The sequence below is a fragment of the Gossypium raimondii genome, chromosome 8 (genome assembly GCF_025698545.1).
Source record: "Gossypium raimondii isolate GPD5lz chromosome 8, ASM2569854v1, whole genome shotgun sequence".
NCBI classification, from domain to species: Eukaryota; Viridiplantae; Streptophyta; class Magnoliopsida; order Malvales; family Malvaceae; genus Gossypium; species Gossypium raimondii.
In genome coordinates, this window is record NC_068572.1 from 87,366 (window position 1) to 103,389 (window position 16,024).

General features: G+C 35.0%; 4 protein-coding genes across 6 annotated transcripts; 2 read left to right on the forward strand and 2 right to left on the reverse strand.

The window, feature by feature from the left end:
* Positions 1–10: 10 nt before the first annotated feature.
* On the reverse strand, positions 11–2,472 carry LOC105789941 (signal peptidase complex subunit 3B). 3 transcript variants are annotated; one of them, XM_012617280.2, is made up of 7 exons: positions 2,340–2,472; positions 1,767–1,950; positions 1,616–1,663; positions 1,239–1,301; positions 777–830; positions 552–638; positions 11–441 (listed from the first exon to the last, which is right to left on the reverse strand). In XM_012617280.2, the coding sequence occupies exons 2-7, from the start codon at positions 1,890–1,892 to the stop codon at positions 316–318; spliced, it is 504 nt and encodes a 167-aa protein (XP_012472734.1). In that variant the 5' UTR covers positions 1,893–1,950; positions 2,340–2,472; the 3' UTR covers positions 11–315. The 3 variants fall into 3 exon arrangements, with proteins under 3 accessions (XP_012472734.1, XP_012472735.1, XP_012472736.1); XM_012617281.2 differs by lacking the exon at positions 2,340–2,472 and adding an exon at positions 2,204–2,298; XM_012617282.2 differs by lacking the exon at positions 2,340–2,472 and adding an exon at positions 2,135–2,260.
* A 478-nt stretch (positions 2,473–2,950) lies between these two features.
* On the forward strand, positions 2,951–5,135 carry LOC105789943 (oligoribonuclease). Its single transcript, XM_012617283.2, has 8 exons — positions 2,951–3,172; positions 3,354–3,455; positions 3,549–3,625; positions 3,838–3,919; positions 4,039–4,094; positions 4,287–4,373; positions 4,663–4,753; positions 4,820–5,135. Exons 1-8 carry the CDS (start codon positions 3,079–3,081, stop codon positions 4,936–4,938), a joined length of 708 nt encoding a protein of 235 aa, XP_012472737.1. The 5' UTR covers positions 2,951–3,078; the 3' UTR covers positions 4,939–5,135.
* A 93-nt stretch (positions 5,136–5,228) lies between these two features.
* On the reverse strand, positions 5,229–7,801 carry LOC105789944 (uncharacterized). The gene is made up of 3 exons (XM_012617284.2): positions 7,475–7,801; positions 6,875–7,202; positions 5,229–5,829 (listed from the first exon to the last, which is right to left on the reverse strand). Exons 1-3 carry the CDS (start codon positions 7,620–7,622, stop codon positions 5,625–5,627), a joined length of 681 nt encoding a protein of 226 aa, XP_012472738.1. The 5' UTR covers positions 7,623–7,801; the 3' UTR covers positions 5,229–5,624.
* Positions 7,802–8,967: 1,166 nt separating this feature from the next.
* LOC105789945 (serrate RNA effector molecule) lies at positions 8,968–14,640 on the forward strand. Its single transcript, XM_012617286.2, has 12 exons — positions 8,968–9,465; positions 10,240–10,352; positions 11,000–11,057; positions 11,248–11,322; positions 11,423–11,497; positions 11,579–11,626; positions 11,795–11,863; positions 11,968–12,768; positions 12,857–12,905; positions 13,000–13,247; positions 13,325–13,501; positions 14,172–14,640. Exons 1-12 carry the CDS (start codon positions 9,050–9,052, stop codon positions 14,230–14,232), a joined length of 2,190 nt encoding a protein of 729 aa, XP_012472740.2. The 5' UTR covers positions 8,968–9,049; the 3' UTR covers positions 14,233–14,640.
* Positions 14,641–16,024: the final 1,384 nt, after the last annotated feature.

Here is a 16,024-nt window from a genome sequence, read left to right on the forward strand (position 1 = left end):
GAGATAAAAAGGGGGGAAAGGATGTTATGTATTAAACGTTAGGTTTAAAAAAAATTGAGGGATACAACTGCAGTCTGTTGACCATTTTATGCAATAATATGAATGGACACATCAAAGTTTGACTCTATTATATATTTTCTACCATCTACATGAAGAATTAAAAAAGCAAAAAGATCAAGGATTTTGGATTGTAATTCCAACTGGTTCAGCTGAGCTATATATATAGAGAGAGAGAGAGAGACTATAGAGTATTTGCATCCTGAGAAAAGGCTAAACTTACAGCAACCTAAAAACATACACCCCAACGAAACCTTGTTATATATATTGCTCCGGCAAACTATAGCCACTCATCACGATTTTGTCAGCAAACATCTTTCCGGTCTTAGGCATTACATGCCAATGCAATGTTAAGTTGAACTCTTTGCCACGGAGGTTCTTTCCCTATATATTAAACAAACCAGAAAATTACTTCTTGATTGTAGGAAAGCCCTAAATAATTTGTATAAATCTCATGAACTATTATGAAAGCCGCTTAATCTTAACAGGCATACGTGATCAACAAATCGATATTTGTTTGAGCTGCGGATCCAAAACTTTGCACGCTCTTTGGCAGGTATTATAGCATCCCAAAGCGAGACCTGTCATGTTAAAAGAATCAATTAGTGAATATATTTTCAAATAAGACCCAAATATAAATGAAGCCTCTCAGCCTTAGAAAGTTTTATTTCGGTCAGAGAAAGATCAAACATTAACTACCGGAGGCAATTTAAACTTACCTGATTCAAGGAATTCTTTCTTGTTTCATACTCAGCAGCTACAAAAATGAAAACCTGTGGTGATCCACAAGGTGATGATATCTTAAATCAGCTTCAAAATGATGAATGATAGTGACAAAAAAGCAAGAAACAGATTGTATAAGAGAACCCTAACCAGTTCACTGAGTCAAGAACAGATTTTTTCTTTTAAGTATCCATGTCCTGGTACTTGTATCCAACATATATTCAAACATGGGTATAGAGATATGATCCTCCAAGGACACTCTAAAGTCTAAATAATAGTATCGGTCACATACCCTATCTTCAACACTCACACTCGAATCCAAGCAACATAGATTCGAATTTCAAATAGAACCAGAATGCAAAAACTATCCCATGCACTTATAATGCATACTACAATCAGAAGATGCAAAGACATAAAGTTCTGACAAAAGAATATAAAAGATGTATGAAGTAACAAACCTGTTTTGTGTTCCATGTAAACAATGACTGCAAATCAGCTGATATATTCATCCTTAAGCTGACCTATATAAGTCAAAAACATTGAATTGGATTGAACAAAAACCAACAGTAGTTAACTAAAAATAATGTGGGATGAAGGCCAAACTACGGAAAAAATAAAGGAATATTGATTCAATGAACATATTAACAGGAAAGGCGATAAAACATTCATAATCAAACAGTTGTTATTCAGAACGTAATTTAACTAGCAGAGGGAAAGAACATTAACTCTTTGCAGTGCATTTTGCATAAATGACCGTCAAATCGAGACCTAAGGAGCTTTCATGAATTAGCCACCTACATAAATAATGAACAGCGGAAAAGAAACGGTACATTACCTCATCACTCCCCTTTGGTTGCTTCTGGAACCAATTAATGTTCATAATCTACAATCAGATCCAACAAAAAAGAAAATCCAGAAAGAGTTTATAAAAACAAGAACGAATTATCGGCCAATAAAAGGATATGAACATGTGAGTAAAGATGAACCTGGATTTCTGCAGAGGGAGAGGGAATGTTGAGGTTGTCTGAGAGAGATGCTATGACGCACATTAGTGCCAGAATCGTCACGGCAAACGTTAGAAGACCATTCAATCTGTACCCAAAAGAATGCATCTTTTCCTATTCATTTACTTTGTTTAATCCTACTGGCCCTCAGCTTTCAATTCAGTCACTGTATATTAGGGTTTAAAGTATAGTTAATCCAAAATGTGAGTAAAAAATTAAGCAAAGTGTTCCCTGATATTACAAAAACAATTCAAATTTATTTCAAATCAGTCATGCATGAATATAAATTCTAATTCAGGAAATGAAAAACACTCAACATTGAGATCAATATTCAAGATCAAGGAATGTACCCAATTAATACACAGACGGAAAAAAAATTTTAAAAATACTTAGCGGAACTTAATTCAGAGGAAACAGACCGAGATATATTCCCAAAAATAAGCATCCAATGAATATCAGAAAGATATTGCAATCAAAACAAAATTAAACACGAACATATAATTGAAAGGAAAACAAGATAATCAAATAATAATAATAGACGTAAGAAATATTTACCTAAAGTGAAGAGCTAAGGGGAAAGATGGCGCGAGAGTAAAGCCGGTTTCTATGGTGATTTTTTATTTTGAATTTTCTTAAAATAAGAAAAAATGTGATTTTGTTAGAAAATTAAGTAAAACATTTTTTATATTAAAAATTTTATCTATTTATTTATAAAGACTAATTTATTTATTTAAACATTTTTATAAAGACTAATTTATTTATTTTTAAGTAAAAAGATAAAAATAATTTAACTCGTCTCTATGTATTTTAACTTAAGTTCTAATCCTAATATAAATAATAATTAATACATATTTAAACTTGAAATTTAAAGAAATAACCAAAAATAAATTTGAAATTTTAATTATTTAATTATTTAATTTTAAAATCTTATAAAATTATAATACTTAAATGATCTTAAAAATATCATTTTTCTCACTTTACTCCTAAATTTCTGCTTGACCTAATTTAGTACTACATTCTATTAATTGATTAAGTAACCACATGAAAAGTGACAATGCATTTTAATTCTGCCATATATTAATATTTTTTTACAAATAGCTTAAAAAAAAGTAATTAGAGATAATAATGATAAAATCTTTTGGCAAAGATATTGAAGAATTTATTTATACTTATAGGTAAAGAAAAGGGAAAAAGAAGAAACTTAGGCTCAACCCGGGCTGAACTGAAAGTCCGGAGTAGCGCCGGAAAATCGTTCTGGGATTTCAAATTGACCTAAAAGCTTTTTAGAAGAAGAATGGATAGGCTATCGAATGCGTTTTCTTTGCTGGATATTGATGTGGACGATCATCATCCCCCACCGGCTTCATCATCTGCTTCCAAACCTTCAGGTCCGCTTATCTACTTTCGTCTTTCAATCATTGCCTTTGGGTTTAGGGTTAGAATCATTTGAACTTTGGGGGTGTGCTTGATTGATTCTACTGAAGCTTATAATATCTAATTTAGGGCTTTAGAAGGAAGAAAAAATGCGATGAACAGTAATTATCGATAAATTTTTTTTATGATTGACAGGTAAGAGCAAAATCAATGGGAAGGGCTCAACTGAACTGAAACCGGCATTGCTTTCGGAAAACTACAAGTTACCCCTTGTTTGGATTGACTTGGAAATGACTGGTAAGCCCTAGCAAATGCTACTTATGACTAATTTTAGTTTACGCCGATGGTGGATTATGTGATGTAAGAATCGCATTCATCTCGTCTATGCAGGTTTGAATATTGAGACTGATAGAATATTGGAGATAGCTTGTATAATTACAGATGGCTATCTCACCAAATCATTGGAGGTATCTATTTATTTAACTTTTTTTTTTTATGTTCTTGATTTAGGATAAGCCTTTCAAGTATTTTGTTAAAAATAAAAAAAGGCTTGTTTTGAAGAAATTTCAGTTTTAATGTTGTTTTCACCTACTAATCACAGCTGACTTTGAGTAACATAGTGTTGAATGAAAAGATATCATTAGAAATGTGGTATCCCTCAATGTTCTCTCCTTTTCAGGGTCCTGATCTGGTTATCCATCAATCTAAAGAGTGTTTAGATAGAATGGGGGAATGGTGTCAAAATCATCATGCAGCTAGTGGTATGTGGTTCAAGACCAATCGTGTTCTGATATGTAAATTTCCATTATTTGGTTGTCTTTCTACATTTTTATGGAATAATAGATCGGGAACTTGTACTAACAACCTTCAATTATTTTAGGATTGACAAAGAAGGTGCTCCAAAGTACAATTAGCGAAAGAGAAGCTGAAAAGCAGGTCAGTAATAATATCATCATGTATTATGCTTTCATGATGTTAGGGCAGTAAGAGCGCATTAAACATGTTGGTACATACACACCTAGTAGGAACTGTTACTGACTGGTATGCTTTAAACATAGGTTCCAGAAATCTAGTAGGATACAATTTTTTTTTACTAAGTTTTGCAGTTAATGTTCGTTCATGATGCAGGTCATAGAATTTGTAAAGAGACATGTTGGTACATACACACCTCATTTAGCTGGAAATTCAGTTTATATGGATTTTATCTTTCTGAAGGTAATAAATCAATTCATGTCACTTTCAACTTCCGATTCAAAGTTGAAACAAACTCCGATATCTTGCTCCTTTAACCTGCTCCAAAGCTATATTCGATGGCTAAGTTGTCTTTGGTATTCATAAACTTCCCCTTGTTCTTGATTTAATAATTTTCTAGTGGGTTCTAAAATGGGCAATTGCATGCATGTTGTAGAAGATGAATGTGGAGTTCATTTTTTATATTCTTTTGATAACTTTTGTGCTTATTATTGGCAGAATTTGAGGTGTTAATCATATTTGTATTTTGCAGAAATATATGCCAGATTTGGCTAGTCTTTTCTCTCATGTAGTAGTTGATGTAAGCAGTGTAAGGGCTCTTTGTATTCGCTGGTATCCAAGAGGTAAATATAAAGTTTGCATAGGTTTTTTTTAGACGAATTATATGTTGATCTCATCATACATGGCAGATCAAAAGAAAGCCCCTGCCAAAGAAAAGAAACACAGAGCCATGGATGATATCAGAGAGAGCATATCCGAACTTAAATACTTCAAGGAGACCATATTTAAAGCAAAATCCAAGAAGTGAATGCCAATTGCTTTTGAAGACAACTTTGATAACAACAGCTTTTGCTAGTCTGTGTTGACTACAATTAGATGATTCAAGTTTTAGTACAAGAAATGTTTTTATGTAAAAAACTATTTGATAGTCGGCCTTAGCATATGGTAATCTTTTGAAATATATGTTTATGCAGTTGTGCAATGGCTGGTTACAGCATTATCCTTTATCATCTCTTAATAAGTGTTTGGATTCTGGGAAAATGCTACAGATACCAATACTTTGAATATTAGAAACAACATGATTATAGGATAAATAAATATAAAAAGTATCTCAGAAATCTTTATAAATATATCATTTAAAAAGGAAAAAAACCTTGAAAATTCACCATTCGTCTTGCTCTAAAGTTCACAGATTTTTAAAATGAACAGCTCAGTGTTCAACTCCCCATCTCTCCCTTGTTGTATAACCAGACCATTCAAGTGAATTAGCATTTACCGATGGCTATGGCTTAGAGATCCAACCAATACGAGCAAAACAAGCTTGACCATTGAAAATGATGGCAAACTGACCATAACATGTGTGCATACATAGACTAAGAAGAAAAAACGATCTTGTAATCCGCTTATGGCACAATGAACAGTTTATACCTATAGTGTTTAAATTGGATGATCACATCAAACCAAAACATACATTTGCAGGATGTTGTGTAGTCCTCAAAGACCGATGACTTTCCTGTGCACATGTTGTCCATGCAAACCTTCATCTCCGTCATGATGGTGAAAAATTAGAGTTAAGATCCCTACTAAGCATAGCACCGAACCTACAAGAACTTTGTCATATCGCTCCACCCAATGAAACTTGAGTTGGCTAGCACCGTAGAACGACAAAGCAACCAATGAGGTCATCACTGCTATTGTGCTGCAAATAAAATGTCACCTTAGTTAAGCCTTGTTTGGTAAAATATGCCCAGGTTATAGCTTTAAATACAGGAGAAAACCAAACTTGGGCATCTATATGTTATTGTCTGATTAAACAGAACTTGAATATACCTGACACAGAAGGACTTGCAAACTCTTACATACACATAGAACACTTTTCCTGTTTATTTTTAATCACTTAAATTGGTTCATTGTAACATAGAACTCCCACACAGAAAATGCTACTGATTAATGTTATGAACTTCAGTGTAGATTACGGGTTGAAGCTGTCTGCAAGGACTGAGTTGAAAACTTTTATTGCAGCCATAGATAAGTATAATGCAAGTGTTACGAATCACCTCAGCTGGGTGGTGGTTAAAAGAATGTAAAGATCATGCAAATTGTTTTCCACAAACAAAGTAGCTGGCATAGCAACACAAACAGAGGTGATTCCGTATTCCATATTTTATGATAGCCATGTCATCTATGTTTCTGTGACACTTAATTTCCCCTAAAGTATCCACATCGAGCACCTATATCTGACACATTCAAGCAAGGGTATGGAGTTATGATCTCCAAATATACAGAAAAACTTGGAAAAAAAATGGGGATACCCACATCTGAGACTCACCCCCACATCTCGAGTAACATAGCACGTCAGGCTCTACCACCATGCCCTTCCTTATCTACACTAAGCTTCTGCCAGAAACATATAATAGTAGGACTAAGACTAGCTGTTATTTGCTTATTTCGCCGAAATGTGAAAAGATTCAAAAGTAATAATGACAACAGACTGACGACGAGGAACTTCCAAGTGATTTTGCAGTATTAACACTGATCTGTTAACTCATAACCAAAGTCTGAAGATGCTACACCAATTGGAAACACATGAAAAATTGAGACAACTTGACTGTACAAATCAAGGGAACAACACAAGTAAGATGATCTATTCTTCAATTACCACATCGCTAACATCTGCCAACTACCGACAAATTCAAATTGATTTATGCAATTCTCGAAATTCAGAATCCTTTTTCATTCTATACCTGAATAGAAGCACTATGATTGCAAGCACCATCATCGACGATGAGTTTCCAACAGCTAGAAACACCGGAAGAGTGGTAGCGCAAGGAGACAATGCTGGAACAAGGACAAGACCGGCGACAGCCATTTTCTCCATAGGTTGATTATGAGAATGACTGTGCCCACCTTTTCCAGACAAAAACAACAGTATATAGCTACCACCAAGAACTATGAGCAAAAGTGAAGCAAGTTTATGCACTGTTTCTTCTCCAGCAATCGTGTTCGCCATAGTGATGGCAGTTATACCAAGAAGCGAAGTAGATATTACATGCAAAACTGCTCCAAATGCGGCTGCACGTAGAAATAACACAAATATAAACAGGAATGATAAAAGCTCGGCGAAAATCTAGCTAAATAGCATTTGATTCCTAGATGTTCGACAAAATGATAGAAACCCAAAATTGCAAATCATATTAGAATTAAATTATGACCAGATATTCCTCATCAAATTGACGAAAGATCCCATAAACAGAACAGAAGAGAAAATTAACATCCCAAAAGCAATCTGGGTACATATAAATTAGGGATCTAAAAGCAGAAATAGATTGATGGAGGGGACTTACTGACGAAAAGGGTACGAGAAAGGGTCCATTTCTGGGCCCGTCCGACGATGGAGAAAGGAAGCCAATGGGTGGGAATGAAGGAATGAAGAAGGGAAACGGTGGCTATGCCGCCTATTGTTGACAGATCTTCGGCGCTGAAACTCTCCATTTTCGCCTTTTCGTTCAAAGTGGAAAGGAGATTGATTCTGTGAGTTACCTGGATTCAAAATAACTACTTTTCTACTCTTTCTTCTTCTTTTTTCTTTTTAAATTTCCTTCGATGGAGAGAACTGGTGAAAGAATAAATCGGTTGGTGTATGTTGAAGCTCTGAGAAAACAACAAAAATTATAATACATATACCAATTTTATGTTTTATGTTTTATGTTTCACTTTAAACCCAATTTATTAATTAATCAAAATTTTCCTTTCTTAATATATAATTTTTCTTTCATCAAAAACAAATATTCAATTTTTTCAATCTGTTTGAGTTTTATTAAAATATTTGGAACTTACTTTTTGCATAATATTAATTTTAGCTTATTTTTATTTTTAGTTAAATCTTTCAAAATAATTTATTTATTTATTTAATAAAAATATTTAATAAAACATTAATTTTTTAAGTGATGCTCACATGGCAACACACATAACTTTATTTAGGTAAATTACAAAAGTATCATTCAATTATACCTTTTATTCTATTTTGATCATTCAATTATTATTATTTTTCAATTTAATCACAAACAAAAAAATTTAGTGAGGCTGTCATTAGTTGCTGTTAGATGACTAATAGAAAGTTGATATGGACATTTTTTATTGGTCTAATAAGAAAATTAACCCTCTAATGTTTATATATTTTATTAATTTGATTTTAAATATAAAACATATAACAAATTTAGCCTTAAATACTTATTAAATTTATCATTTAATTTCAATTCAATAAATTTAATTATCAATATTGACAAAATTTATCATTTCAATTCTAAATCAAAATTTTATAATTTAAAAAAATCATATCAACCCTCTCAAGATTCACATCCAAATTTGTATACCAAAAGCTAACTTTGTATGATACAACTCCCACAAATTTCTTTTCTTCTTTGAATTTTTTTAGAAAGAATTCCATAGTTGAGAAGTAAGGAACAGTAAGGAAATTGATGTTCTCACGAGAGCTAAAATGATTTTTTAAAATTGAAAATTTTATAAATATTAACAGTGAATTTTATTGAATTTTTAGAATTCAAATTAAGATAATAAATTTTATAAACATTGAGAGATCAATAAAAAGTTCACGTCAGCTTCAAGTCCCTCTTCTAACTGCAACTAGGAGATTATGAATAAAATATTTAATTTCAAAAAATTTAGTGACTAAATTAAAAAAATTAATAATTGAGTGACCAAAATAAAATGGAAGGCATCGCTGGGTGATATTTTTGTAGTTTACCCTTTTATTTATTTATTTTCTAGACCGGCTCGGCTAATATTTCATTTTTCTGCGACTCGACCCTCGTCCCCGCAATTCTTTTTAAGAAAAAGGAGGGAGTTTTTTTTTTTTTTTTCCTTTATTTTCTCCTTCTAGGGTTCCGTTACTGCCCCCAATGGTCGAAGTCGTAAACATGCCGGTCGATTCCCTCGACCGTCGCCCCGGTGGAGACCGTAAAGACACCAATAATAACCATAACAACAGACAAACTCCGTCATCTGATGACCCCAACTCCTCTCCCCCTCCTCCGCCTCCGCCTCCGCATCGACGCCGCGACCGCGACTCGCGTGAGCGACGAGACCGTGACTATTACGATCGTAACCGCTGTCCTCCACCTCCTCTTCCTAGGGAGAGAGATCAGAGGAGTCGAGGTAGCATTAGCCCTCCGCCACCGCCGTTGAATTTCAGGGATAGGAGACATTCGCCTCCTCCGCGGAGGTCTCCGCCATACAAGAGGTCTAGGCGGGAGGATGGAGGCTACGAAGGCAGGAGAGGGAGTCCTAGAGGAGGGTTTGGACCTGGAGATAGAAGGTAATATTTTATTTTTGAACTATTGGTTTTTATATTGCCTTAGCCTTTAGGTATTTTTGTATGCTAAATATGATGGGATTGTTTCTTGCTAGTTGTTAAACTTAGTGTTCTTGTTGAATGATTTAAGTATGCAAGTTCATTAGCTGAAAGATTAAGACACGGGTGACTTCAAGAAGGAAATATTCTTTAAGTTATAGGCCTCTAAAATTTTGTACAATATGGCTAAATTGAATGCAAAACACTTCTAACAAATGCTAATGGCTATTGCTTAAACTGCAAAGGGGCCTTGTATACAGGAGAAAAAAATTTGGTCCATGGCGTAACTTGTAAGTTAGTATTTCTGGAAGATGTGTCTTCTTGTTGGACCAGAATATCCTTATTATATTTATGGTCCATGGAGGGTGCTTAAGTGTTTGTCGTTCTTTCTTTATTAAGAATCTCACATATTTATTTCAGTCTTGATTCATTACCTCCTTAGCAGTGCTTGACATTACGAGGAGCCCTTGTTTGTGAAAGTTAGAAGGGACTTCCTTTTTTCATATTTTGCAAAATACCGGACTGCCTGAGAATATCTGACATTGATCTTTTGTTTTTACTAAAATCTTACCTGAGAGAAGATCATTCTTTCTGTTTTCTCTATATCTAATTAGCCTACTAATATAACTATGGTTCATTATTTTAATTCTGTCCTGTTTATGTTCATATTTCCCTCATCTCTTTGTATTGATTATATTCAAATCTTGCTGACGTTGTAAAACACTTTTGGTAATGCAGGTTTCGGAACAACTATGGTGTTGGATATGATCGTGAAATGGGAAGGCCCAGTTACCCTGATGAAAGGCCTCATGGCCGGTACTTCAATCGCTCTTCTGGTGGCCATGAAGATGGTTATTTCCTAGCAACTGCTTAACAACTTCAAAATTTCCTTAAAACTTCAATTGCTGATCTTGATCACTTTTATTTTGACTTCTGTATTTGCATCCCTTTTTTTTTCGCTCGTCACTTATTATCACCATACTTAAATGGTTATATTACAGTTAATGGCCAACCATTTTTTCAGTTTAATTATCAATTTTAGTGTTAATATAGATCTTGAATGATTATATTTAATGTTAATCTTGTGGAGAATTCATTTTTTAGCAAATAGCAAACAAATTCTTTCTGGTTAGGAATTGCTTATTTTTCATAGGGAGAATTATGATAACTGGATATTAACATGGGTCAAAACTGAAGGGTCAAAACTGAAAACTGTTCTTTTGCTCTTAGGTATCCTTTTTTGCCTTTCCTAGTTGATTGTGTCATTTTGGAAGGTATTGAGATGCATATGATCAAAGTAATTTTGGCTTTCTAGGAAATGATGCATTATTGCAGTTAATGATGACTCTACCACTTTGTAGGTGTATTCCTTCTAAAATTCCATAAAGTGATGCTGCATTATTGTATAATGCAGAAGGAACAAATTCTTTATCCATCTTTTCTATTTATGCATTAGTGCTGTTTAGTTTTTGTTTACCAAATGACGTTGCTTCTGCAGACTGGGATTCTGGCCGTGGTGGTTATGGCATTGCTTCGTACTCAGGGAGTGCTCAAAGGTTAGCTTTCCATCTCATCTAGAGCTCTTGTGTTAAATGAGGTTTGAATTATTTTATTTTACTGTATTTCTGGCATCATTGAAGTTCTCTTTTAATTGAGGTTGATTCCAAAATTGCTCTTCTTATCATTTGGTTGCTGGATCTTTATTCATCTCATTCAGTAACATGACATGATAAGTAAAATTTTCAGAGAGGGATTGATGTCGTACAAGCAATTTATTCAAGAGCTTGAGGATGATATACTACCAACTGAAGCTGAGCGCAGGTACAAATGAGGAATTATGTTTTTGGTTCAGTTTTATCTTGTTTAGAACTTGTGGCTTAAAAGGGTAGATGTTAAGTAATTGTAGCCTTTTACTGTGTAGGTATCAAGAATACAAGTCAGAATATATATCTACCCAAAAACGAGCATATTTTGATGCTCACAAAGATGAGGAATGGTATGCCCCATTGTGTACTGAATACCTGCCTATCTATTCACCTCACCTCATTGTTCTAATTGGTCTTGCTTATGCATGTAGGTTGAGAGACAAATATCATCCAATAAAGTTGGTCACTGTTATTGAAAGGTTAGTTTTATGTGCAGATATCATGATGTTACAGTTAATGAATTTGTTAGTAAGCTGATGACCCCCTCTGCCCTGCATTTTGTATTATGGTGTAATTGATGGATTTGGTGTCATTTTTCATGCTATTGTTGGGATTTTTCTTCATCTTTTTGGGATTTTTTTCTTTAGGAGGAATGAACTTGCACGCAAAGTTGCCAAGGACTTTTTGCTTGATCTGCAGAGTGGAACATTGGACTTGTAAGATCAGCATTTCATGTGCACTTATCTTAAATGCGTATTCAACCCGGCTCCTTGCATATTATTTTCCTGCTGCTAGCCCGTAATAAATGTTTGTGGTGCAGAAGTCCTAGTGTCAATGCCTTGTCATCAAATAAATCAGGCCAGACAAGTGATCCTAATTCTGAAGATGAAGCTGAAGTTGGTGGGAAAAGAAGGTGGCATGGAAGGGGACCTGCTAAAGAAACTGATTTTTCTGCTGCTCCCAAGGGTCACCCAGTCAGTGCGGATCCTAGAAGAATTGAGATTGACATTGAGCAAGCACAGGGCCTTGTATGTAAACTGGACTCTGAAAAAGGAATAGAGGAAAATATTTTAAGGGGGTCCGACAACAACAAAATAAATAGAGATAAATCTCATGGTAGTTTGACTGGCCCTGTGATTATTGTACGTGGCTTGACGACTGTGAAAGGCTTGGAAGGTGTTGAGCTTCTAGATACTCTTATAACTTACTTGTGGCGTGTCCATGGCTTGGATTATTATGGGATGATTGAAACAAATGAAGCTAAGGGTCTTAGGCATGTGAGAGCAGAGGGAAAGAGATCTGATGTGACTAGCAATGGATCTGAGTGGGAAAAGAAACTTGACTCACACTGGCAAGAGAGATTGAGGAGTCAGGATCCTTTGGAATTAATGACTGCTAAAGACAAAATAGATGCTTCTGCCATTGAAGCTTTCAATCCTTTTGTCCGGAAGATTAGGGATGAAAAGTATGGTTGGAAGTATGGTTGTGGTGCTAAGGGTTGCACAAAGCTCTTTCATGCTGCAGAATTCGTGCACAAGCATCTTAAACTCAAACATCCGGAGCTTGTGGTGGAGCTAACATCTAAAGTGTCTGAAGAGCTTTATTTCCATAATTATATGAAGTAAGTGTGGTCTTACCTGCAGCATATTGATTTTTATAGTTTTTATTTTAAGGATATTTCAATAAGATATACATTGTTGCCATTCCAGTGATCCAGATGCTCCTGGTGGGACACCTGTTATGCAGCAATCCATACCGGTATGCTACAGCTGGTGTTTTGATGTTATGATTGCTGTTACTGCTATTTAACCTCAGTTTTCCCTTTTTGCTTTGTAATTTTTTCTTCTTGCAGAAGGACAAGCCTCAGAGACGTAAAATATTGGAAAATCACTTGAAAGATGACCGCGACTTACATGGAGAACGCGATAGATCTGACAACCCTCAAACAAGTGATTTTTCATTGAACGATGATGGTCTTGATGGGGGGAATCGTGATGATCCAATTTTTGATGCTTTTGGTGGACAAGGGATGCATGTTGCAGCTCCATTTTCTTCAGATGTTGCACCTCCGCCAGTATTGATGCCAGTTCCTGGTGCTGGGTAGGTCTTATGCTGTTCTACAAGTAGTGGTAGTTAGTTTAGTATTTTCTCAAGGGCTTATATGTGTATAATTGCAGTCCATTGGGGCCCTTTGTTCCAGCTCCACCTGAACTTGCAATGCAAGTGTTCAGAGAGCAAGGTGCTCCTCCTTTTGAAGGCAATGGTAGAAGTGGACGTTCTGGACCTAATTTAAGTGGACCAACCCCCTTTCTTTTGCCTCCTGGCTTCCGACAGGATCCTCGGCGTCTACGAAGGTAAGTTTGCTTGAGATGTTGTAGCTATTTTACTTGCAGGGCTTGACCTCAGCTACTTGTCTGCTTGAATACAGTATTATACAATTTGCTTCGTGTTCCTAAATTTCATGATTTGGGTAAATTCAGAAAGTGTATCTTAATTGTATAATGGTGTTCCTATATATGCTATTGCTCCTGTGTATTCTTTTTTTTTTAAACCAAATGAGGTGGGAACTTGGTATTTATAAACCATGAAGTTGCTCTAGTGGTCCCATGTAACTAACAGAATATCAAACGGTGTTATGATTTGGTAACATGCGTGTGATCAACAATTCCCTTACCTTTTGAAATCTCTATTGACATCACTGTATGCCCGAAGGTCATCATGTTCCTTCATCTGTCCCCCTTTTACTCTTTGACCCATGGTTTCTTCGGTCCCACAAATTTTGATTGCCTATACTGATAAATGCAACTAGAGGAGTCACTTTTTCTCATGGTTTAAAAGACAGAGAGGTACAATGTTCTGTGTTTGGATTTTTAAGACTTTAGGGACACTATAAGGTTTCCACTTTGCGTTTAAATGATTTAGTATTAGTTAGATGAAAGATTGCAAATGTTATCTTAGTTGCTTGATCGTGAATCTCTTGCACAGTCAAGGTTAGTAAAGCTTGCCCTGTTTTATCTCATGCAGTTATCAGGACCTAGATGCACCGGAGGATGAAGTCACCGTAATAGACTACAGGAGCTTGTAGACATTAGAAATAGAGGTGGCAGAAAGCTATTCATCAAACAGTCCAAGGACAAATGTTGTTAATGTTACGATTGACTGCCAGAGAAGCAATGATGAAAAATTCTTAAATCTTGCCGGGTGCACAATAGCTGCTTCCCTTTGTAATGAAGAGGTATTCTACTGCTGTGATTTCACTAATGAGATTAATTGCTGCGAACAATCCTCTTTATCCTTTACCCCGTCTTATCTAACTTTAAAAGGTGATGTTGATGAACATGGGATGGGTGGCATATAAAATGGTAAGCAAATTTGTAAAATGGACTTGTAGTGGATAGGCGCATATTTTGTTTTGATCTTCCTAGTGTTAAAAAGAGGTAAGGTTTTCATACTTATGATAATAAAATTGGTCTCTTTGTTGAGATTTTTGGAATGTCAGTGGTTGAGGATTAGGATATTAATTACCGGTTATGGCAATTCATTTCTCCCCTTTTTTTAAGGTTTTTTTTCCCTATAAATGTATTCAGTGTTTGTGTAGTTGTGTGTTATAGTGTTGTAATTTAGCTATTCGTTCCCATTTGATGTCCATATTGTAATTAAGACCTGTCTCCCAATCCCATCAACGCCTTTTATTTCGTAAGCTTCTTTGTTAGAGTCTCTGCTTATGCTTCACTCTGCAAAATGTCAAATTCCATCACAAATGAATTAGATAACAAACAACAATTTATGTAAGTAAATCATAAAGGTGAGAGAGGCCATAGATACGAGTAAAAAGATGAAAAGGGAATGGAGCGACCCATATTCATCACACGGCAAAGGATGCTTACAACAACATTCGAAAGCTGCTACCAAATGTATCCCTCGATACTTGGAATTTTACTTCTGACTCTCTTCTGCGTGTCTTAAAGCTGGAATGCATGGTTAAAAACCCAAACAGTACTAAAACTACAGCAAAAGCCATGCTATCAGTTCCCATAGCAAAAATGAAACAAATCGGCCACCAACGCAGATGTATAAAACATAACTCAAACTTGGAAATTTTGAGTAGATTTTTTTTATTTTTTTCCCCTTGTTTATACAATGACCAACAGGTATCGCTCCATTTACAGTTTTTTCTTTTTAATTTATCAATTTATGAGTGTCTACTCACGTGTGTCAATATAAAATTGCTAGTAATCAAGATTTACATCGGAGTTATTTCACAAATGCAATTGGTTTATTACATTCACTCTGGAAACGAATAAGATTGAATAGACTTGAAATTGGGATATATATTTACAATGATCTCTTACATTACAGGCTGAGGCCTCCGAGAAAATATGTACAATTGCTGGCCCTGGCTATGCTCTAACTAAATGAACAGAAAAGCATGTAGAAACCAGGCAATGCATCTTATTCCAACATTGCAAAGCCAAATCTGCATTTGTTGTAAGCTCAATGAACATATGATCTACAATTTTTTTGTGCTGGAATCACTATACATGTTACGTTCCAACATATAACACACACCTTCAACGGGAATCACAAATGCGGCCTTCCACAGTAGCTGAACTATGACCCTGCAGAAATATAATCAATCCTTCACTATATTAAACCATTTTCTGGTTGCCAACAACTAAGAAACTAAAGCCTGAATACTGAACACCATAAATACTCAATAAAACAATATAATCCTAAAATGGTTATAAATCAAAATCATTTATGGTAAGAATAAAATTTGACAGATACATTCCAAAGTTCCAGTGGCTATGGAATAAAAAAATATTAAACACTCCAGCTAATGGGGATATCAGATTCAATCTTTTGAATCCACTATA

Coding starts and splice junctions, on each gene's coding strand:
- LOC105789944 (XM_012617284.2), bottom strand. CDS start 7,622: ATGGAGAGTTTCAGCGCCGAAGATCTGTCAACAATAGGCGGCATAGCC. Junction 7,203..7,474: donor TTCTCGTACCCTTTTCGTCA/GTAAGTCCCCTC, acceptor TTCTACGTGCAG/CCGCATTTGGAGCAGTTTTG. Junction 5,830..6,874: donor ATCATAGTGCTTCTATTCAG/GTATAGAATGAA, acceptor TTTTATTTGCAG/CACAATAGCAGTGATGACCT.
- LOC105789943 (XM_012617283.2), top strand. CDS start 3,079: ATGGATAGGCTATCGAATGCGTTTTCTTTGCTGGATATTGATGTGGAC. Junction 3,456..3,548: donor GATTGACTTGGAAATGACTG/GTAAGCCCTAGC, acceptor TCGTCTATGCAG/GTTTGAATATTGAGACTGAT. Junction 3,626..3,837: donor ATCTCACCAAATCATTGGAG/GTATCTATTTAT, acceptor TCTCCTTTTCAG/GGTCCTGATCTGGTTATCCA.
- LOC105789945 (XM_012617286.2), top strand. CDS start 9,050: ATGGTCGAAGTCGTAAACATGCCGGTCGATTCCCTCGACCGTCGCCCC. Junction 11,058..11,247: donor TACTCAGGGAGTGCTCAAAG/GTTAGCTTTCCA, acceptor TAAAATTTTCAG/AGAGGGATTGATGTCGTACA. Junction 13,248..13,324: donor ATGCCAGTTCCTGGTGCTGG/GTAGGTCTTATG, acceptor GTATAATTGCAG/TCCATTGGGGCCCTTTGTTC.
- LOC105789941 (XM_012617280.2), bottom strand. CDS start 1,892: ATGCATTCTTTTGGGTACAGATTGAATGGTCTTCTAACGTTTGCCGTG. Junction 831..1,238: donor TTACATGGAACACAAAACAG/GTTTGTTACTTC, acceptor GGATCACCACAG/GTTTTCATTTTTGTAGCTGC. Junction 639..776: donor GAAAGAATTCCTTGAATCAG/GTAAGTTTAAAT, acceptor TTAACATGACAG/GTCTCGCTTTGGGATGCTAT.